This window comes from Motacilla alba, chromosome 5 (genome assembly GCF_015832195.1).
Source record: "Motacilla alba alba isolate MOTALB_02 chromosome 5, Motacilla_alba_V1.0_pri, whole genome shotgun sequence".
In the NCBI taxonomy this organism is placed as follows: domain Eukaryota; kingdom Metazoa; phylum Chordata; class Aves; order Passeriformes; family Motacillidae; genus Motacilla; species Motacilla alba.
In genome coordinates this window covers 25461430-25485200 of record NC_052020.1, presented here as the reverse complement: position 1 = coordinate 25485200, position 23771 = coordinate 25461430, and the positions used below count along the sequence as shown (strand labels likewise).

At 41.8% G+C, this 23771-nt stretch overlaps 1 protein-coding gene across 8 annotated transcripts in view; it reads right to left on the bottom strand.

Annotated features, from left to right (window-relative positions):
- Window positions 1-23771, bottom strand: part of MAPKBP1 (mitogen-activated protein kinase binding protein 1) — a 101479-nt gene that overhangs the window by 17647 nt on the left and 60061 nt on the right. For 7 of the 8 annotated variants that reach the window (XM_038139387.1, XM_038139393.1, XM_038139395.1 and 4 more), the window contains exons 7-23: window positions 23408-23545; window positions 22620-22802; window positions 22009-22026; window positions 21320-21480; window positions 20754-20943; window positions 19608-19754; window positions 18533-18717; window positions 18331-18422; window positions 17844-17969; window positions 16135-16205; window positions 15573-15694; window positions 14579-14654; window positions 11943-12054; window positions 10911-10974; window positions 7658-7783; window positions 1137-1285; window positions 374-423 (exon numbers count right to left, since the gene is read on the bottom strand). In XM_038139387.1, the coding sequence (XP_037995315.1) occupies window positions 374-423; window positions 1137-1285; window positions 7658-7783; window positions 10911-10974; window positions 11943-12054; window positions 14579-14654; window positions 15573-15694; window positions 16135-16205; window positions 17844-17969; window positions 18331-18422; window positions 18533-18717; window positions 19608-19754; window positions 20754-20943; window positions 21320-21480; window positions 22009-22026; window positions 22620-22802; window positions 23408-23545 (2010 nt within the window). The remainder of the gene's footprint in view (window positions 1-373; window positions 424-1136; window positions 1286-7657; window positions 7784-10910; window positions 10975-11942; window positions 12055-14578; window positions 14655-15572; window positions 15695-16134; window positions 16206-17843; window positions 17970-18330; window positions 18423-18532; window positions 18718-19607; window positions 19755-20753; window positions 20944-21319; window positions 21481-22008; window positions 22027-22619; window positions 22803-23407; window positions 23546-23771) is intronic. The other variant, XM_038139392.1, reaches the window with a different exon arrangement.

Sequence of the window (23771 nt, the reverse complement as noted above, 5' to 3'; positions counted from 1 at the left end):
AAGTAAAAGAGATACTTTTATTGCTGCTTCTTGCACAATTGAACAGTTAAATGTCGAGCTCATATCCAAGTATATGAACAACTTCAGCACCACATGAGATTCAGGTCAAAAATGAAAAGACAAAAGCATAATATCTGATGGAAAAAGACTGATGTAAAAATTCCAAGTGCAGCTCTAGACTCCAAACACCCTAGTCTCAAACTAGGCTCTATTTTACCATCTCTAAATCGTTCTTCAGAGAGAGGCTTCTCAATGGTTTCCCACCACAGCTGCACCTTTCCCACACGTGCAAATGAAGTTTTTAATGTCTCTGGGAATTTCTCCTTCAGTTTCCTTGTAACAAGAAATACAACCTGAAGGTTTAGTAACTCACCCTCCTCATTTCCCAGTGGGAAAGGCTTCTTGAGAGGGTAAGGTCTGGATCTGCAAAGGTAAAGAGATATGCACCTAGTTGACATCCTGGCCAGCAGTCCAGCTTTTGAACAACCTCTTACTTCATCTTTCAACAAAGGCAGTATTCCTACACCTTTTGAACCACTGTCAACACATGCTTTCCCACTGATTATCCAAATCATTGTATTGAAATTTTAATGGAGACATGCAGTTTTATGTAAGATTTCCATTGAATCAGCAGACCACTGCAGAACACTTGCCACAGTGCAGTGCCCTCCCAAAGGCCTGGGAAAAAAAAATCTGCTCCAATACACTGTACCATCTGTAGTAAGAATACATCAAATCAACAACAGTAATCTCTACTGTAAGTTTGATCAGACATCTCTAAAATCCTCTCTTTTGATGAGATCTCTTCATCTCTTTTGGTTTCTGCAGAATTTTAATAGCTTGTAGACCCCAGCCCATGAAACTAGTTCAAAATTTCTTTAGCCAGTTGGAACTAGAAAGAAACTTGCCTATTTAACAACTGCATTTCTAGACAGAGAACTCTGAAATGCACCCCTCTTCAGATGCAGGAATGGGCAGCTCCACATTACCCATTGGTATCTATCCATCTGCTTCTGTTTTGGCCTCTCTTTCTGCCCATACCTTGTTATCCCTAAGCCAGTGTCTCTCATCTTATCCTCCCTTCACATCCATGCCATTTTCTTCCTGCTCTGCTCATGTCCCTCTCCCATTTATACCTGAGTCTCTCTCAGTGTTGCAGTTAGACTGAATATGGAAAGACTGCAGCCCTCGTAACTCATCTTCATCATTGCCTTCATCTTCACCATCCTTATCGCTGTCTGATGAGAGTGCAGGCACAGAGGAGAGGGCAGAGATGGACTCATGCCTGGAAGGCAGGAATTAGAAGGAGTATTATGGTTTATGCACAAACTGCCCACCATTTCAATCCTTACACCGGTTCTCTACCTTATCTCCGTCCACGTTCAGGAGGCTGCCTCAACTCTCTCAAACAGCTCTTGCTCTAGCACAGCCCACCTCTGAGAAACAGGGCAAGCTAAACCCTGCACAAAGATGTGCAGACCCTGCCACAACAACGTTCTCATACACGTGGAAGGTTGACGGAAATCAGAAGTAAACAAGTGTGAGAAAGTCAATTGGAATGAAACTGGGCCTTCCATTTCAGACTCTACCAATTGATAAAGTCAAGATGGCAGATTATATTTGAAAGGCAAATATTTTTCCCACCCTTAAGCATTTTTTCTCTGGAACAGATTTACTCATCAAAAATGTCAGATAGTCTCTGAAAGTAATTTGGTTTATAGCAAATTATCCTATAAAAGACAGGTTAATTTCAAAGATTGCTCCAGGCAGACCCTGAAGGCACAACCCACACACCATAAGAGCACCATGCTGACAATTTTAACTTTCAAAAACAAGGATCATGTAAAACGTATCTTGAGCAGATCTTTGGTTAAAGTAGACCAAGGCAAGTTTTACCACACACACCTCAGAGGCACTCCCAGCATAGAATTGCCCACCACCAATCAAGGACACTCAATGACATCAAATTTTACTCTCCCTCTTTCTTCTCCTCTACCCTTTCCTCTGCTTACTCCTTCAGTCCACAAAATCAAATGAACAAATAAACTTTTGGACAGTAATTGAAGAAAGAAGAATCCCCAACAAATACATTTGAGTAGTCCCCACTCCATGGCCTTGAGCTACAGTGCCAAACTCATCATAAGTGACATTTATAAGATATCACTGGTGAGTGTTGAGTGCCAAGCATTATTCATGAAATAAAAATAGCTCATCCACCAAACACAGAGCAGTCTGGCAAGGGATCAACTTCTCCTGCAGCTGACACATCACAGGCAGTATTGAAACGTGGTAAGAAGCAGTTAAGGTATTTTTAATCTTTTCTCTTCCTGTGTAATGGCAGAACATCAATTTCCATTTCATTAGGAGCAGTAACTACTCATCATTTCAGATGAGCTTTGAAGTGTTCTGGCAAAAAGAAAAATGAAACTGACTGTAGCCTGCAGAGTTCTCAAGTGAAAAAGTTTCATTTTGGTCATCCACATCTACTTTTGACATTTGAGTTTGTCAGTCTCTTCATCTTTTCTACTGTCTCCTTGTGTGCTCATCTTGTCACTCTCAGATTCTTGTGTCTAAGCAGGGGAATCCAGACAAAGCTCAAGCACCCTAGTATGTTTGAGGTTATGCCATGTTTCATCCTATGATATATATTAATCACATTCATTCATGGTAGGCAGTATTAACTTTGTATCAGTAACTTTGACAGCATCCTTCTGCTTGCGTTCATCATGGTTGTTTGAGGAGTTTCTTGAGACAGAAGGGTTGGATTATTAGACCTTTAAACATCTAGCTGGTTGAATACCACACAATGATGAGGTGATGTGGCAAGGCAAGATTATGGGTTTGCTAAGCTCCTATGTGTACTGTCATTGGTTTAAATGGAGAAGGGAGGATAGCCATGTGTTTTATGTCACAAATAGAAAGATGGCCCCTGTCCATCAGACAGTAACTGAAAAAACTGGTGCGGGGTGGGGGGGGAGTATGTTCCAGTGTCCTTAAAGCAGCAGAGTAAGAGAATGCAAAACAATTTTGGGAAGTCAGATGGGGTTTTTTTTCATATTCACAGGAAGTGATAAACAAGCTATGAAGTAATGTATTTGATACAAACATAAGGTTATCTTGCATTATCCCAGCAAAAATTTATGCCCCTCCTCCACATCCTTCTTTTTACAACTCAAGTATGCTTTTCAAACTCAGTTCTGTAACTTGAAGGGTGACAGATGAATGAATGATATTTTCAAAATGATCCTATGTCCATGACTTGAAACTGAGATACTCCTGAAATGAAAACTAGGTTCACAAGGTCTTGAATGTTTTAACTGTTGTTCTTGCCCAAGTCAACCCTTCTATTCAGACTTCATTATTTCTCCTTTCTTTCTCTGCCTTTCCCCATGTACTGTGGATTTTCTCCTAAGCCCCCTGTTGCACACATCTCCTCAAGACTCTTCCTCAGTTCTTTTTCATGCTTCATGGGAGTCAGTGTAATGTACAGTGACATTTCAAGCACAGAAGCTGTTTCCAAATAAGCACAACATGAGAACATTTTGAAAATTAAGGAGTAAGACTTCTGGGGTTTGCTGAATTCCTCCCAAGAGCCAAACCCCAAAGGATCATTATACCAGAATGAATGTTTCAGAGTAGCTATTCCAGAATAGCACGTACAGACATGTCCAATTCTCAAGATCCATGTGACTCAGAGCAAGTGTTTCAATTGTAATTGTTCATCTTCTTTGCTGAGGAAGTATCCCATTCTAGCATCACAGAATCATTAAAGTTGGAAAAGACCTCCAAGATCATCAAGTCCAACATTCAACTTAATATCACCATGCCCAACTAAATCATATCATAAAGTGTCATGTGTATTCATTTTTTAATACTTCCAGGGGTGGTGACTCAACAATTTTTCCCTTGGGACCCTGTTCCAATGCTTAACCACTCTTTCAGTGAAGAAACTTTTCCTAATGTCCAACATGAACTTTCCTTGGCATAATTTGAGGTCGTTTTCCCTTCTTCTATTGCTAGTTGCCTGGGAGAAGAGGAAAACTCCCAGCTCACCACAACCTGGATCTTGCTCTGTACAGGGCAGCAGCTCCCAGTTTTTGAAGGGTCAGACAGTAAAGGGAGAATGGAAGGGAAGGACCTTAAATTAGAGTTCCAGGACATGGTATAGACTTAAAGGTGCCACATGTCATTATGGAGTTCTAGTATTCAGACATCTGATAATAGGTACTCTGCATGCTTTTGTATGACCTGAACCCAACCCTGTTTTGCTTTCTCAAAACAAAACAAAGCAGACAAGAATGGCAACTATTCATTTAAAGATGTATGTCATCAGCATTCCCACTCTGATCTTGAGCTACTTAAACCCTCAGCTTTAGGGACATATTTATGAAACTAACATCCTGTGTGGTAGGTATCACTGGCAGATTATCCTCCTGCTTCCCTCTCAAATGCTGAAGTGTTTTAAAAGAAAAGTTATTCTGCTTTTCCCCACAGAAGGATCATAGTGCATGGACTTCAGAGTTTCCCTAGTGTTATAATTGCACTAGTTCATCACAGACTGAGGCACCATTTCTGATAAGGCATCAAAAGTCTGCCCATTCTAAATGCTGGAAACAACACAGCTTTCCTGGACTGGACAAGATCCACTGACAATTTAATAAGGAATTCTTCTTTCCAAATATATCTGACAGCACACAGTACTTCTTCAGTGTACATATATAACATTTAGACAATTCAATTTGGATAATTTTTTTTCTCCTGCTATTTATACTAAAGAGTCAAGGAAAGCCACAGATAAAGTGATTTTTAAAACATGACTACAAGCCCTGCAAACATTCCACAGTAAAATCAGCTTAAAACTCGAGACAAGCTTTTCTAAACTATAAATGCATCCCTGGATCAAAAGTAAAACCCTACTAAATGACCTTTACATGATTCCTTCACTGAAAATATAAAAACCTTAAAACCAAAAAGTACCAGCAATATCAACTGAGTACAAGTTCTATTATCCCAGACTATCAAAGCTCCTCATGGTTCAGGAAAAAAGCACACATCTGCAATTACCACAATCAGAGGTAGAACTCAAAGGCTGTCAGGCACACTATGGAGAACTGTGGGTCATACAGGTCAGAGCAATTCTAAGGTAATACAATGTCTCATAAAGGTGAGCCAGAGAAATCATTCAGAGGAGAAACTTTAGTCTGTACAAATTTTTGGAGGGACTGAAAATGCCAGGACTCTTAAGTTCAAAGAACAGGTTGGATGAAGAGAGGTTATGAAAAAGCTTTACAAAACCATGGGCACTACCAATAGCTGGCTGCAGAACAAAAGATCACCAGAGCTCACAATACTCAGAAGCAAAGGACTTTCAACAAAACTAGTAGGAATGGGCTTTAACAGAGATTAAAAAAGTCCTTTCCACAGAGAGCAGTGAACTCCAGGAACTTGTCACCAAAGGAGGCTGCAGAGACAGACAATACTATGAAGTTAAAAAAGAATTTATACAAACTCAGTGGACAATTGGTCCATGTCCAGATAGTAAGGGAAAAAGGTAGAAATGTACCTCCTAACATCCCTGATGTAACAATGGAGCATGAGGCAAATGGACCACAAAGGTTCATACAGCAAGGCTCACTGACTGTCTCACTAAATAGCATCTTCCATTGCCATGGTCACAGGCAGAAGCCCATACTGGGCTTTGTGGAGCACTGGTTTGACCCAAAAAGGCATCTTCTGAGCGTTTACACTGCTGATGTTACTCACCTGGGTCAATTCCTGCCCTGACAGCTGTAACTGGATAGACTGTCCTGAATTGGAAATCTTCAACTCCCATGGTCTCCTCAGATCAATTTTGTTACCCCAGCATTATTTTGATTATTCATCCTGTAATACACTCATACCACAGAACTAGCAGAAAGTGTTACTTCCCCCACCAAATTCTAGCAATACTGTTCTAAAGAAGATCTAGTAGAACAAATTACTTATCACAAGGCAGGAAGCTTCTTATACTACTGCCAGTCTTTTGAGACAACAATTTTACACCACAAGTTGCAACTCAACTCTACTGCAACCTATACCAACAGGCTTTGGAAACAATCAGAACAGGTACAGGGCACCTAGAAAACAAATCTCACTCAAGTTCATTAGATTTTCTTCTCCCACCTCAATAATGCTGGTCCACTAGGCTCTTCTTCCATTGTCAGTACCAATCCAAAATGCTCTGGGAATTATGTCTTTGCTGATCTCCAATGACCACAGCAGACGATCAAAACTGAAAACAAGCTTTCAAAGCTGACAAGTAGATTGCAGGCTTGCAAAGAGGCTACCAAACAAGTTTACTAAAGTTCTGGGCTTGGCGTGGCACTAGCACCGCCCTTCAGCCAGCGTCAGTGATGGAAACAAGTATCACCTCACGCGGAACAGGACTGGGATTATCTGTCACAGGCTGAGCCTTGGTAGGGTAAAGCTGCAGCTGCTGGAATAATAGAGACTGCTATAAAAAGCACATTGCTTGACAGATCCAGAACTTTGGCTAGAAAAAAAGGCTTCCTGAGTTTTCCCAGTATCATTACCAAAAGCACTTACTAGACAAGACTCGCTTCAGGAATGAGCAGATCAAGACTTTCCAAAACAAAACTATGTAGACAGACTTGTTACAACATTGCTTGCTCCCAAAGGGAGTGGAAAAGTCCTCCTGACACTCAACAACCAGTGCAGTAATTCCTCCAATGCTTTGGTACTTTTATATCCAGAGCTCCATGTGCAGTCATTTGGGCATATGAACAAAAAAATCTGCATTTACCCTTTTTTCCCCCACTGTGATCTCATAACAGGTTGTCGGGATTCTCCCCTGCGTTACTTACAATCCAACTAGTCTCAGTTACTTACAAACTACAGAGAAACCAAACACATTAGACTAATAATCAAAAATACCCTGTCACTCTTGTTCTGTTTAAAAACAGAAGCACCACTTTTAAAAGAAAGGTCACTGGATAAATTTAGATCTATTCAGCTTGTAGGCTGCAGTAATTTGTTTTCAGATATGTTGTTTACCTAGGAAAAATAATATTATTCAGCTAGCAAGAGCTTTTCCCATTTAATTTATTGTTGTATTTATTATTGATATTATAATTATTTTAGCTGAGTTTTTTCACAGCCTCCAGAAAATAGTTAACAAAGACATAGCAAAAGTGTAAGGACTCTTTTAGAATTATGATCAACATAGACAACTCACAGAGCTCACTGAAGTACTGACACCACAGAAAACAGCCTTTAAGTTGCATTCAGCTTAGATCTAGAGAACTTTACTCATGAAGGATCACAGCTTCCCTGAAGGAATTCTGTGTACCATCTTCAGTATTCCTAGGTGAACTGCTTGATAAAGTTTCTGACTGTATCATTAAACTAAATTAAGACAGAAGAGGCACTGCATACATATTGTAATCAGTGAAGCACACTAAGTGTGTCTGAAAGATCCCAGTCTGGTTTCTATATCCAAAGAAGGGAGTACAAAACCAAATTCAAAAGAGGAATAAGAGAACTTTTGGAAGAACACTACCAGTGAAGACAGCAGAAACCTTACAGTTGACTCCCCGTGCCACACCTTCGCATTCCACCCTACACAGCCAGCCACCTGTTCTCAGTCTGCTCTGCTCACCTCATGAGTCCAGCTGCCTTGTGAGGAGGAGACTTCTCCGCCTGCTTCCCTCTCTGTTTCATGTCTGACAGTCGCTGTCTCATGTTGATGGTCATCTCTGAGCTCAGACGCCAGATGAAGATGCAGCTGAAAGAAAGAAAGGTGAGGCTGGGATCAAGTCTCAGTTGAGTTTATTGATACTAATTCCCACTGCAGAGACAAACAAGAACACTTCTGTCTGTGGCAGAGACACATGCAGAAACAGCTCCACAGAAACTCAATCCCATCACAAGTTTCACGATGAAGGGGTTAAACCTGCCTATCAAAGTCTCCCTGTGAGTGAGAGAGAGCAACTGCAGAGATATTTACACACACTCATCTCTGATCCTATACCTTTTCTATCTGACCAGCTGCTGAAGGAAATGCTGTGACAGGTCCCTCTGTGGTCAGCAGGATAAGTGGAGCCTACAGATGTCTCTTGCATCCTCTAACAGTGGCAAAGCTGAAGTCTCTGATTGCCTCTACCCTCAAAGGCAAGGCCTTCCTAATGCCCATCATCCCATGGAGTCTCTGTGCAGTATTAATAGTTAAGCTCATGTGGAAGTACTTTTTGCAGCAGGGTGCTTCTAATATTTCCCTTGGGACTCCCTACAGACACTTGCACAGAATTTACACAGCCATTAGTTCAGCTGGTCAGAGCACAATGCTAATAACACCAAGGCCATGGGTTCAATTCCTGTATGGGCCACTCATTTCAGAACCGGATTTGATGATCCTTGTGGGTCCCTTCCAATTCAGAATGTTCTGTGAAATAGCCTGTGAAATTTGACTGAATTTGGTTAATGAACTCAAAGCATTTGAGAGAAAGAAACCAATGATGCGGTCTCATTTAATGAATTTCTTAAGAAATTCAGTTTTAAAAATATTCATCACATTAAAGAATACTGTATCTCATCTTCAGCTATTAGAAAGTAAAATGACCAGCACTGTCTTTGAAATTTAACCTCAGTGCTAACTAATTCTTTTCATCTCAGTCATCTTTCCTGTCTAACTGGGTATACCTACACTGATGTAGAAACAGAGATGGTGCTTTGGCTATCACTTATAAAATCTTGCATCCTACTTTGGAATCCAATGAGGATTTAATTCAGTTCTTCAAGACCCATCAGTGCCAGTATACTCATGGGTACTCCGAAACACAGAAGATTTTTCAATGACTGACTTTTCCTTCTTTCTTGATAGCATGTAAACTTTAATTTTCTTTGCCATTTTGAACAATGACCATGAATTTTGGTCTCCCTGACCTGAGGCAAATGTCAAGAGTGTCAGGATCCTGAATACCTGAATCTTCTTCCTTTTTCCTCTCTCATGAGGAAACACTTTAAAAGGTTTTAATTTCCATACCACACACACAAAAAAAAAAAAAAAAAAACCAAAAAAAAAAAAAAAAAAAAAAAAAACCAAAACCAAACAAACTAACAAAAAAGCCCACACCCATAATATTGTCTTTCCATCTTTGCAGTCTGTGGAGATTTTAAGGTAAAACTAGAAATTCCCTTCTTGTTCCCAGTGCCATGCTCAGGACCATCACTCCCAGCTACTGAAATCACATACAGACATTTCACATTGCCTGTGAACACACTCTCATCACTCTCATCCTCCCAACTGGAGCTTTTCAACCAGGAGAAAGGGGTGAGGCACTGTGTCTGGGAACCATGGCAACCCAAGACAGCCAGCTGTTTCCCCTCAAGGAGCAGCTCTCTCCAAGTAACAGCAACCATAATCTGCTGCTGAAAAAATAGTGAAAAAGAGGAAACAAAATTCTGAAAGCAAATCTGACCTGTTCATTTATCCCACCCCCACAGTTATCAAACCTAGAGACAAGCAGCAAACAACCCAAGCCTGTGAGCACATTAGCATCCAACACAAACTCTGCAGAAGCAAGCGCCCACCTACCCCTTCTGCTGGGGGTGGGGAGGGGATTTTGTTTTGTTTTTTCTCACCTTGCATTGCTTTCCTCACATGAATCTCACAGTCCTTGTGCCCTTTCTCATCCCTGTTTTTCTCTCTATTCTCAGCTCTATTCTTCGCACATGCTGCTATGTGTGAACAGACTATGTTCCCTGCTCTCCTTTGAAAAAGATGCTTTCTCATCCTTAAAGCAAACTTTTTCAGGAATCCTATCCTCACTTCTCATTCACCTCCTGCATACCCTTAGTGAAGAAAATTACCCTTTTGCTCATGGAAATGTCAACAAAACAATGTTGCACTAAATCACAAGGATCACTGGGGACTTCAAACCTTCCATGTTTCTAGAATTTGTCAGAAGTTCACAACAAAAGGACTCTCTCTCCTACAACTTTTGTCCCTAATCTATTCAAACACATGAAAGAGGAAAACTAAATTATTTATTTACTACTGAAAGACAGAAACAACCAACTGATGAGATATAAGGTGATATATTGTATGTACTACAACTCACTCTCTAAAATCCTCTTTCCAATTCAATTGTGTTTTATTAATTTTTAAAAAAAGAGAGAGAGAGAATCTGGGTTGCTCTGAACTTGCAATAGCATTCCATGAGCCATCTTTCTCAAAGGAAAAATTTTATTCAGTTCAGCTGATTTAAGCATTCACTGATTCCAGAAATAGTTGCTCCACTCACCTGTGTGATCATCATACCAGGCATATATTCTCCTTTTTCCCTTGGGCTCAGTCTGGTGACTACTTAAGCTTTTAGTGAACTGATTTAGCTCACTAAATGTGCAGAAAACTCATCTCAGGGGAGTATTAATGTAGTGACCTGATTCAGCTGCACCACTGCTGACTCAGGGGAACAGGAAAAGGACCGTATGGACAGGACCAAAGAGCGAGGACAGGCCTGTCCCTTTTGCTGCTAAACAGACTCACCTGGTGAAACCTCACCAACAGGAGTATTGCAAGAAAAAGTTTGGCACTACTAGCAAAAATAGCCCAAGATGCTTTATATTACAGTCCTGAAGGCTGGTCAGGAAACAGGTCACATGTCTGTCTCCTTTCCAGCACAGTATTTACTCCCAGAAAAGGGAAATACTTCACATGGGTCCCATTCCATGAAACGATAACATAAGCTCTGTGAGCTTTGCCAACAGCACACTCTCGGGATTCAGAAAGCCCTAAGATTTATTTGGAATTCATAAAACATCCCTAAAAAAAAAATCCACCTTTCTAAAGACATGTTACATCTAGTATGAGACAGCATAAGCCAGTACCACAAACAAGCAAAACCTCTTACCTGTCACCAGAAACAGAGATCAGATGTTTGCAGTCATTACTGAATTTCATCCCAGTTACAATCTCTGTGAGAAATAAAGCACAAAAAAACATTAATTATTCAAATGGACAGAAGAGATAATTAGCCACATAGCCTGCCTGCACTCAGTAATTCACACTTCACAGATCGATATGCCCCAATTACCATAGCCATTTAACCAAGAATCCAGGCTTGACGTGGAAGGGGTACTCCATGGCAAAATATACATGAAGACTGAATTCTCTTTTTGCCTATAATAAAATAGCTCCTGCACGGTAGGAGCTGAGGGTATATTATAACGAAACTAAATATACACTGGAAAAAAAAGAAACACCGACTACTTCATAGGCTATTAGAAAAACTGTCTAAATAAATACATGGATTGACAGGTGGGTATGTGTGCATGTGTGCTTGAGTGCAAAATGCAAAAACTGAACTTGCAATATATTACAACTTCATCCAACACAATCTATTCAAAATACCAATTAGGTAAACTGTGGTGGGGAGGTGTTGTGATGCACTGTATAGGTATTTAGATGTTCTGCACTGGGTGTTATGTTATACAAATGTTTCCCCCCTTTTTCTCAAATGGTGTATCCCTCAGATACACCTTAGGTATTGTACCTGTGGTCTTGTCCCCTGAAGCCCCTCCCTTCGCCCCTCCCCACTGGTGTGGCCTTCCGTCCCTGCCTCCCATTCCGCGGGTATAAATGTCCCTTGAGTTGGGCCTCTCCCTCCCTCCTTCACCTGGAAACCCTACGATGCAGATGTCCCTTTCCAGCTAATAAACAGGACATCAGAACCACGTGGAGAGAGAGCGCTTCTCGTCCTTTACTTCGTCTATGTAGGATCCGTGCGGGCGTAAATCCCAAGCTAGCCGGGGGGATTTAACAACCCGAAACCCACGGGTTCCTTCAGGGAGGAATCTTCAGAAAGTTTTGACCAGTATCAGACCCTACTATCAGGGTAGTCATGAGCAAAAAGAATGAATTTCCAGAAGTTTATAAGCCTTACCTGAGTGTCCATACATGGTTGCAACACACTCGCCAGAATAGAAATCAAAGATGGAGAGGTTCTTGTCAGAACAACTGGTTGCAATATAAAGACCAGAAGGATCTGTTTGCACCTGGTTTAGGAGACCAGAGGAATGCAAAGATCTGGTGAGAAGCTACCTTCAAACTGCATAAAAATAGTCCAGAATATCCAAGACAGTCAGACTAAAATGCAAGTAGCCCCCACAGGAGTCCAATTGAGTACCAACCTAGCCAGTATCCCAGGACAAATCTCCAACCTGACCAGACTTTTAAGACTATCTCCAACCTAATCAGAGACTGAAGCCACTTAAATTAAATGCCTTCATGACTGTGAAGGTATTGCCACCAATGGACAGATTTCTACTTCTCTTCTACTTTCTTTTAACCATTGGGGTCTTACTTTCTTCTACGTTAAGATCAAAACAAAACAACAAGAAACTCCCACCCCAAAACACACACACTATAAAAAAAGAAAAAACATCAGAGCTGACAGAGTTAAGGGAAATATTAAAGGATTCAAGTCTTCAGGAGGGAAAGTAAAAAAGAACTCAACACTGCCAAGAAACTGTCTTTGATAATGATGGTGTCACATCTCCAGTATTTGCAACTCCCATTTTTCAGCTATTTTGTTTGTTGTTTGTTTCTTCATGTGCACCTATTTGTTGCATTATCTTGGAGCAAATATAAAATCCCCTGCAAATGCCTCACCAGGTCTAAAGCAGCACTACACAGCAAATACAGTTACTGTCACCAATTTAGAGAATTTTAAGGAACTGAGAGGATAAACTGTGTTTTTCAAAGGAGACATGGTACTTAAATAAAGGCAATTCTTTTGGTTTGTTATGGCTCTTGTTAAGGCTCTTTTGGTTTGTTATGTTTATTTTGTTGATGTTTGCTTCCAGTGTCACTGTTTGAGTTCTGCTCATTAAACTGCAATGTGTATTATGATCTCAGAATAACATGCCAAGAAAGTTTAAATTCCAGAGACAACCATAATCCCTTGGTTACATAATTGTCTTAAAAATGAGCAAAGCAACAGTAAAAGTAATTGAGATTCCCCACTTGAGATACACGTTAAAAGAAAAACCCACAAAAAACCATGAAGTATATTAAAAAAAAAAAAATCAGCTCCCAGTACATTTCATGGCGTTTTTGTCCGAGAAAAATCTAATCAAGCACCTAAGCTTAACAGCAGTTTAAAGTATAGCATAAATTTTTCATTTTCTTTGCTCTGGGTTACAAAAAATTTGTAGGAATTATAACAGGCAAAGAGACAGATCTTTCTCTGTAAAACAGAAGAGCTGACACTGAACAAAACTATTTGTTTCCCCCCTCTCTTTTTACCCAGTTATTTACATCTATTAATAGTTTCAGCTAGAAGGGAACTACAAGTATCATCTACTCCTGCCTGAACAACTCAGAGTTGACCAAAGATTCATCAAGCTTAGTCTCTTCCATAAGGGGCACATGTTTAAAGTTTGTTATTAAATGCATTGATCAAATGCATCTTCAACACTGTCAGGCTTGGAGTGCTGACCACCTCTCCAGGACTCCTGTTCCAGTGTTTGACCAAACTCTCAGTAAAGAAATGCTTGCTAATGTCCCTGGTGCAGCTTTGAACCATTCCCATATATCCTGTCACCAGATCCCAGGGAGAAGCACTCAGCACCTCCCCCTGTGTGTCCTCTCCTCAGGAAGCTGTAGAGAGCAATGCAGTCACTCTTCAGCCTCCTCCTCTCCAAACTAGATAAGCCTTAAATCCTCAGCTGCTCCTCATAGGACATTCCTTCCAGTCCCTAATAATAATACTGCTGACCTGTGCAGCAGCAGAAAATTATCAGCGAAGAAAAACACAATCAAGATACTTGTTTGGCAACTTGAGAGATATTTTGATTTTGTCAGCTGGCTTTCCCCCTTCATAGACAAGAATGCAGTTCTTCCACTCCACCGTGAATCTTGAACACACCTGATTTACCTAGGTAAGCCCTGGATAGTTGCAGAAGCTACCCTGGCCCAAGGCCTGGATGCACTCAGCAGCTGGGAAACTTGAACAGACTCTCTCTAAGCAGTACCATGCTCGTCCAGAACTCCAAGACCCAGGCTTTTTGGGTGCAATACTATTTAATTTTATTAACTCAAAGAGTTTCCCTTGTATTTGCCCACTGAAATCCACTTCACAAACACTGATCAACACTGATATTTAAAAATCCTAACACAACCAGTCAAGAAAGCCAGAATGAGCTCTCTGGAGTAGAAAGCAAAGGATTAAATTAAATGGATTAAATCATCTCCTGACAGATATTGGTGCAGTTCTACTTGTTTTTACAGCATGGTCCTGTGACTCACTTCAGAAAGAGGACAGAGAGAAAAATCAAAGATCAGCTTCAGCATTCACCGACTGTTTTCCTGTTTTAGCCTGAGGAAACCCAAATACATTACCAGCCCTTAAGGGCAGAAGTAGGAGGAAGCAGCAGCAGGGTAAAGGACAGAGTATGGAGCAAGCAAAAAAAAAAAAAAAATTATTGTACTCAGATTTGTATTGCATTCTCTTGCCCCTGAGCTCCATTCAGAAAATCTGAAAAAAATTGAAAAAGGAAGGAAAAGAAAACAGCTTACTTTGATAAGGGTGCCGTCTTCACCTTGGGATCCCTTGTAAAGCTTCTTCTGCTTCCCACTGCTTATGTTGAATACCCTGAGGGGATGACATAAGATAACATGGCTCATTGTGCCCATTACTCTGGGGCTGCTGTCACCAGGATCCTTTTCTCCCCCTGTTCCTCATCCCATACAAAATACAGGAAACAATTTCTCCGCTTCCTGTATTTTGGCCCTATCTCCATGAAATATTATCAACAGTCATTTAAATGGTTCAAGAAACAACCTCATAAGTAATGCAATGTAAAAATAATGTAAAAATAATGTAAAGTAAAAATCTGAATTAAAACTGACACTTTATTCTCAAGCCAATAATGAATCAGTCCTCACTGCTGTAAAAATACCTGGGGGTCCTTCATACTAGAGCAAAGAATTAAGACAGTAAGACACTTTATGTTAGAAAACAAAACCAAATTACATCCAATACTGACATTTAGCTATGACCAAAACTCTTAACATCTCACACAGCTACAATAGGAGGAGACACACAACTACAGAGAGACTCCTTTGCTTTCAAGCAGACAGATTGGAGAAATGGATAAAAATAGAGAATAGAATGGACTCCACTTGTTCAATGACAGTCACATCTATTTCAGTTTTAGGTTCCCACAGTCTCAGGTATTCCACAGGACCTCACAGCTTTTCACTAAGTACCTTCAAAACCAAAAATTACCACAGTGCAGAAGTTCTTATCCCACAGTTCAATAATGTGCCAAGGAAGGCACACTTGCTCCCCCAGTCTTTGCTCTACAGAGCAACCCAGTAAGAAGCCACGAGTCCCATGGGAATTGCACATATACACAGCTTTTTATCAGTGGGGGGAAAGGCAGAGTTCAACCTCACAGTGCCTCAGATCAGTCTGAAAATACTGTATCAAAGAACTTAGAGGAATAATAATGGAGATGGGGCTGCTTCATTTATGACTGGCAAATTTCAAGCTGAGAAGGAAACTTACCTGATGTTACGATCCTGGCATCCAATAGCTGCATATTTCCAGCTAGGATCCACATCCATGTCATAAAGTGTGGTCTTCCTAACAATGTGATGTGTTCGGGTAAACTGGACCCCTTCTCCTGTCTAAACATATGGGTAACAACTGTGTCAAAATCAAGTAGTTAATCCATTATTAAAAGCAAGTAAATACAGATGAGTCTTCTCACACAGCCAGCACAAAACAAATCTTCCCATGCAGCTGCTGGGAGCAGCTGGGACTGGAGGCACAGGAACTCTTCCCTCCAGCCCATACTTTTTCACCAGTTTTCACAATATCTCTGGCAGTGAAGGAAAAGCAGATATCCTAACAGTTCTCTATTTCTGCTGTGAGAGGTCAGGCTGGGAGTAGCTGCATGCTTCACAGAACTAGTTGTCTGAATACAATCTCTTCTATCGAGTCAGTGGGAGGCACTGAGGCTGAAATAGCAACAAGCTCATACAGAAACTCTGATATCATTCTTTGAAGTAACTCCTTTGAGAGAAATTCTAAATTAGAAGTGTACAAAAAGCTGTGATAAGGTTACCTTCTGCGCAGTGCGGAAATAGATGCTCTTGTCTGCCCCACAGCTTATCATTCGCACTTTCCCATCGTTAGCTGGAATAAAAAGGCAGAAGACAAAAGACAAACACATATACAAGGTGGAGGAAATGTTTCAACTTATACCACTGCTCATTTATTCCAGTCCTGATTAGCTAAGACTGACTCCCCCCCAGCAGCAAAACAGAAGCCCCTTCTCAGGGACAGCATTTCTCTTTCATGCTCAGAGAGCATGAGGCTCTAACACAGAGGCTTTTCAGAACAGATTAGGATGCAATTCTGTCTTCTCCCTCACCAATATGCTCATATCTTTGTGTGCCACTGCACTTTGTGGCAACACAGCACATTCACACTCAGTAAAAGCTGAAAACAGGCAATAGGCACTTCTCACATCTTAGAGTTGGACACATGCTGCCCTTTCTTACTGCAGGGTCAGGCTTTCCCTCTTCCCTTAGGACTCTTCCATAACCAAGCAGCTCCAAAGCAAAGCAACACCTGATAAAACTCCAAGTAATGACAATGCATCCAACATCACACAGGTCCTTGAGCTGCACCCACTTAGAGCATGCAAGCACTTGACTCATAGACCAGCACACAGGCCTTAGCTGGCACGCCTTGAGCCCTCTTGCCTCATTTCCTGGGAGTTCAGCTGGCTGCATTCAAGGCCAGCTCACTGATAACACAGATCTGTCAGAGAAACTACTGCTGGCCTTGGAGCTCCTTTAGGAAAAAAAAAACTTGAAAAAGCCACACAGTTGCTTTGGGAAGCCCCTGCTTCAGTGAGTCCCTTTACTTGGGAGTGGTTTTCAAGCTGAGGTTCTCATCCTTGAGTCCCAACCAAGCTACACTGCAGCAGCATTGCACCCACACCTGTGCCTGGACATGCACCCCACTGAGCCAAAGCCTGACCCAATCCATGGACTCACCTTCCTGATCTGAACTCCATCTTGCTTTGCTCGTATGGACTGGCCTGGCAGGCACTGAACTGCAGCTGACCCTGACCACTCCAGACTGATCAAGAACTTGAATTGCTTGAATCCATGGTCTTATCACTATGGATTCACCTGGTTACCTGGACTACTGGCTGTATCTAGACTTGATCTGTTCCTGTTCATGTCCTGTGGTACCTTCCCACAGCCAGTGGAAAAGGCCACTACCATTGCCTGCCTTCCTGTCACCCCTGGCTACTGCCTTTCCCTGACTGAGCAGCCAGCTCTCGCTGTTCCCAACTGGTGTCTGACCATTGATAGCAACTGACTGCTGGGGATAAAATGTGCTCCAGTACCAGGAATGCAAAGCCTTACAGTGGCTTACAATCACAAATTTACTTTACTCAAAGCTTTTTTTTTGTGCGTTTTGTGCCAGTTTTTTGGACAATGACTGTTCAGAGTTCTCCTAAATTAGTTCTCTCTGAAATTAGTTAGAGGGAGTAAATTATTACAGAAAACAGTTTTCCAAAGAAATTATAAGGAGAGGTTTTCTTAGGAGGGAGGAAGGAGAGGAAATTAAAGCAAAACCAGAAAAGAAGGCAAGTATCACCTTCCATTAAGACTGCAACTGAAAAAGATGACCAAAACCAACCCAGCTGCAACTTCAAATCAACCCAGTCCAGTATTCAAGCAGATAAAACTACAGCTACGAGGAGACAACAGCAGTGCTCAAATACAGCTTTGGTGGGAGACTATGATTTGCTACCTGCAAATTTGACTGCAGTGATGGAAGAAGAATGTTCATCCAGAGTTTGCTGCAGGCTATAGTCCTTCCCAGCATCCAAGACATGAATCAATCTATCCCGACTGGCTGAGGCTAAGAGCTTTAAACCTGTTAGAAATTGAAAAAGACTGCAAGATCACGACTTAAAAAGTAATTTTTAAAACAGCTTCCCAAGTCTTCTTGCAGACAAAACATTATACTGCGGCTAACTGCATATATGGACCCAAAGTAACACATCTGAATTTTGCATTACAGTAATAAACAGAATAAGCTGCAATCTCAACAATATTCCAAAGAAAAGTAAGAGAAAGAAGACTTTTTCAAACTGGCTCTACTGACCCATACTTGAAGCCTCATCTGAAATCCAGGAGTAGTTCAGCATGACAATTCTAACATACCATAGCTGGACATTCTGACTTGCTCAACATTACACTAATAGGCAAAGGGGAAGCAGCTTTATTGCATTTACCTGTATCAGGTTTGGAGTATTCAAGACATAGGATCTCTGAGTCATGGGCTTCCACCTTCAGCATTTCCTTCAGAGACTGCAACTCATATATTCTAGGACATAACATGGCTCATTTCAGTATGTTTAATAAAATTAGCAAGAGCTGGTTATTTTCTCATGCCTGACCAGTCTGCAATCTGCATAAGAAGCTTTATGGGATTACCTGAGAGTGCCTATCCTGTCCCCCGAGGCCAGGTGCTCCCCGCTGGGACTCACACAGACAGTGCGTATCCCCACCTTCGTATCCAGCACTTGTGCATCAGCTTTGTCTGCACTTCCTGCTGAGTTGTAATCAGTGTCCAGAAGTACCTGAGTGTTGTCATCTACATAGATGATTTTCATCAAGTCCTGGGGACACAATACACCCAGAAATATTTACTAGTTACAAAATATTAAAGCAAAGCATCTGCCTTAGAAACTGAGCTCCTAGCCAATATAAACATTTTATTGGTAACAATGCTGTAATTGGTAGCACCTTTTAGTTAGGAGCAAGCACTAAGCCCTTTCAGATTGTAGGATGAAAGTTTCACAGCTGTGTCTCACAATCACCCCTATCAAAAGATTCAAGCTAGAAACTAACAGCATCTCCTTCACTACTGACAAGCCCTGGGATTAGTGATTACAACATATTAGGGCACACAGCAGGAGTATGAAAGACTTCTAGGGATTATCTAAGTCAGTGGTCTGAGTACTGACAGAAAAAGCAAGAATTTTTTCCACCTGATTCCTGAGGTCAGGGCTGCTGTGTCCAGAGATCTTCCAACTCAGATGAGAACAGAAGCAAATGTCCATATGTAATCACTGCTCCGTATGATTAGCCTCCCTCTTATATAGATGAAGTGAGTGCAAACTTTTTCATTCAATTTCCCAAACCTCTGCTTCATTTACTGCACCTTTTCCAAACAAATCTTAAAAGTGGTTACATATCAGAGATGCAGAAAAAGAGAACCAGCTCTCCTGAAACATATGGGCCTTACGGAAGAGACTAAGCTTGATGAGTCTTTGAGGGGTTAATGAAAACAGCAATAGTCCCCAGGAGCATTTCAGACAACCTGCCCTTCTACCCAGTACTCCTTTCATGTTTCTTCAGGTTCAAACATTTAGCCAGATTTGTGCTCAGTTTACAGAAACCTGTGTTGACTTGGAGATACAAAGAAATTTGGGCCTTAACTTGGGAATCTGTGTGTGAAGAAGAGCAACCCCAAGGACAAGGAGGTGATCCAAACCTAGGATCTTACATTGCTGAGGATGTTGCGGTGCAGGGCTGTGCCATGGATGTTGGAGCTTTCAGTGTTCCACAGACGAATGGTGTTGTCAGAGGAGCAGGTGATGAAGGAACCAGGGGGGAGGCAGGGCTGATTGTTGTCCTTCACCTCTGGATACATCTAAGGGCAAGTAAAATCAACCCCTGAATAATATTGCCTGGTATCTGGCACCCTAGACAATGGTAGCAAGTTTCAAAACAAAATGAGACAAAAGGGGTGTCCTCTCTGTTTTCTAAAAGTGAAAGCCAGACAGTTCTGATGAAAACCTATTATTTGCAGACCAGAGCTTCATACTGTTTTCAAACAAATGTTCACTGAGCTTCCCTCATCACAGAAAACCTCCTTAAGAAGCATGCAACAAACCAGTATCCTTTGTTTCTAACAGTGAAAAGAGAGCACTTCAAATCCCAAACAATCATCATGCAATAACCACCTTGCATTGTTGTTTGCAACTTTCATCTACTACTGTCAGTGTGTAATTCAGAAGGAAAGAGTGAGATGCAATTAATAAATAAAAACAGAGTTCTCAACCTCTTCCCACTTTCTTTCCACTTTCCCCTCTCCTAACCATTGTCAAACATATTTCAACATATTAACAACTCCATCATTTCCTATACTTCCTTTCCTTCCCTCTGTCCCTGTGAGAGAAAGCCAACTAGACAGACTGCAGGATGACAGACACTTGAGAGGCTATTTCCACATGTTCAGGTAAATAGGTTAAGAAGGATCAGAGTTCACTATTTTATCACTATTTCATGTTTTTGACTTTGAAGCAATTGCTCACCACAGATCTCAAGCAGTTTTTTTGAGGTCAGCAATAAACTCTTGTGCATTTTCTAAAAGGATCCTCTGTATTCAGGTTTGTTCAATTCTGCTCCCTCTCCCATCTCTCACCTCTTAATGGTGAGATTTTTTTCCCAGTAGCACCACACATTTGGTCAGCCATTGCAGTGCAGCCAAAGAACCGTTCCCAGGCCCAGCAGCAAACACACTAACCACAGGTGAAAATCTCAGTCAGTTCTCTCTACAGTCAGCATTTGCATTCAAATTTGGCAGCTCGTCTGATGACTTTCTCAGCTGCAACTCACAATGCAACACCTGTATCTGCAGACAACATACCTCAATGTTCCACACACAGGAAGAGTGATACAAAGCAGAGTACACCTTGCCCACTTTCTTCGGATCTTTGACATCCCACACATACAGGCTGTGGTCATTGTATACACAGGAAAGCCACTGGTTAGTGGGGTCAAAGGTCAAGGCAATGGTGTCTGGATACTTCGCATCAGCCACACCAGAGAAGAGACGGCTGCACAAAGAGAGAACAACAGCCTGGTTAACTTGTGCTCTCTAGGAGCTGGGGCAATGCTCAAACAGGAGAGCTCAGATTATCCATGGGGTGCTGTTGAGATGAACAATGGCAGAGAGAGTAGCTGGCCAGGAAGACCTGTCTGTTGAGCAACCAAAGTCCCAAAAGAAGCCTCAAAGCCCCATGGCAAAAGTCTCTCTTTGCTATCCAACTGTGGTCCAGTCATAGAGGGCAAGCCTGCAACAGCTCAGAGAGATCTGCAACAGGCTGCCAATTCTAATCCATAAAAAGAGCATGCTCCAGATGGCAAAGGTCTGGGGAATATTTCTAAACCCCACAAGCCCCCCTTGCTCCCTTCCACCCTTCTCCACAGTACCTGGCCTCAGTCACGCTTGCAATGTCAGTTCCCAGAAAGTGTGGCTTCGGCAGAGTAGTGACAAAGTGAAGGTTCAGAGGGTTAAAAATCCGCACGGTGCCATCAGCACAGCCACAGAAGATGTAGTCATGATTCACAGAGATGCAGTTTGCCACAGTGGTCTGAGGAGGACATAGCACATGAGGCAGCAAATGAGAAATGCATTCTCATGTCAAAGGTCACCAGACACACATCAGGAAGAACAGCGAATTGACAGACAAAGGAGTCATGGTCAGAAGAGCTGTAGTGAAGTCGAGCCCTGGGAGTAAGGAAAAGCCTAAAAATCCATTTTTCCTTTCTGAAGAACTTTCCAGACAAGGTCCACTGCAGATCCCAAGCAGTTAAAAAAAAGCCCAGTTTCTATGCCACCCACTGTGATGGGAGGCCAGCAGAGCTACACATTTGCTCCAGCTGAGTCCTACTCTGAACATTGCTTTTATTTCTGTGACATTCAACGACACTGCAACGACAAGCAGCACCTCACCCTGTACTAGCACACCAACACATTACCTGTCAGGAGGGGATTGGAAACAGAACAAAATGGATTTTCTTCCCCTCCCTTTGAGATCTGTACAAATGGCAGAAAATGGCACAAAATGGAGTGTGGTGAAAAGGGGATGAGTTCAATGCAAAAAGTTTTTTCAACTTACTGTGAAGCTGTCTGTATTCTGAGCGAGAGTGAAAGGCAGATTTTAGAGAGGAAAGGAAAGGAAAGAAAAGAAGAAGCATTTCACTTGAGTGAAAGCGTGGACAGACTTTTTGCCTTGATTTTAATACACAGGATCCTTGCAGGTGGGCATGTTACATTCAATTGAAAGGAAAACAAGTGTGATCAAATTCTTAACTATGGCCCAGCCTGGTGGTTTAGAATAGCCAAATCAACTAGCACCTTGGGAACCTGCATTTGAGATGCACAAGCCAAGTAAGACACTGCAGAGTGGATAGAAACCAGAATCCTTCTAAAACTCCTACTTGCCCCAGCCAAGCCAGGAGGGACCATACAGGAGTTGCCATAAGGACATCGCTTTGCCAGTAGAGCAGTCCCTGTAATGCTGAAGTGTGAGAACGAAAGAGCCTCAACGATCAGTAAAATCCCTTTGACAAGAAATAACACTATTCTTGCCCAGCCTTCCAGAGTAAATCATAGGGTTGCAGAGGCACAATTATTTTTACTGCTTGTGGTCAGCTTGTACCTCTAAGTGCCCCTTATTATTTGTTGTTCCCGCTCTGCTTGAGCAGAATAGGAGGATGTAAAACTCACCCTCAGCTCCACCCACTTGTCTAGCAGCCTTTTTTCATTGAATTCACAGAGCAGGCCTGAGGATGTGATACAGAAAGTGCTGTCAGCTTTTTTGCCCCTTCCACAAGCCACGTCCGCAAAAAAGTTGTTCCTCAGTTCTCCAAGCAATCCCGAGCGACCCAGCAAGGGGACAGTGGCATTGACCTACCAACAGAAAACAGTTTGCTACAAATACAGCAGGGCACTTCAGGCAGACAGTGATTTTTTTAGAACATCAACCCCTGAATGTTGAAATGATTCAAAGAAAGAACTGTAAATAGCCTACAAGGAGAAGTTTTTACTTGCTGTTCATGTTCACAACTGTTCATGAGCACACAGAAAAATCCACCATAGTGGATTCTGCCTTCCAGAGCAGCCAAAACTGTTAAACACTTTGGTTGATGCTTCAAAATTACACTCACAACCTTTTGAGATGCTCATACCAATGTCAAAGAGCTCTCCCCACCTCTGTGCTCCAAGGACTTAAATGACTGCAGCTCTTTTCTAGCTTATTTGTTCTTCAGTACATGTGACTACTAAAGAACAAGCATGCTGCTATGCAACTCCAGGACTGACATCCCTACATCAGTGCAAGACAAGCTTTTAGCGCTATCAGCCCATGAGACTTGAGAGCCAGGGGTGGAAGGCTATCCTTGCATCCCATAAAAATAAAAAATTTCCCACTTCCCACAGCTCACTGGGGCAAAATCCATCATGCTCTAAGACAGAAACAGCTTTTTACAGGTTGGCCTTGATGCACTTTCTCTCACCTTGGAGGTTTTGCTGTCATCCAGGTACCAGAACTTGATATGTCGATTTCCAGCAGTGACAAAGTAACTGCAGTCCTCCGAGAATGACACTGCTGTCACTTTACTTGAGACTTTGTTGGCTGCCACTACGATGTTTTTCTGGAAACACAATTGTTTAGATTGCTTAATTTCTCTGCTCAGAAGCAAAGGAAACTAATTTCAATTACAGGCACATATCCAGTACAAGCACTGCAGCAAGGAAAAGATGAAAACCAAACTATTCCCCGTTCACCTCCGTATACAAGCTCCCCAGCATTAGCTGGGAACATTGATTTGGCAGACAGTATAATTCACATTTACATTCGATTCCTCTTCCACATTAACT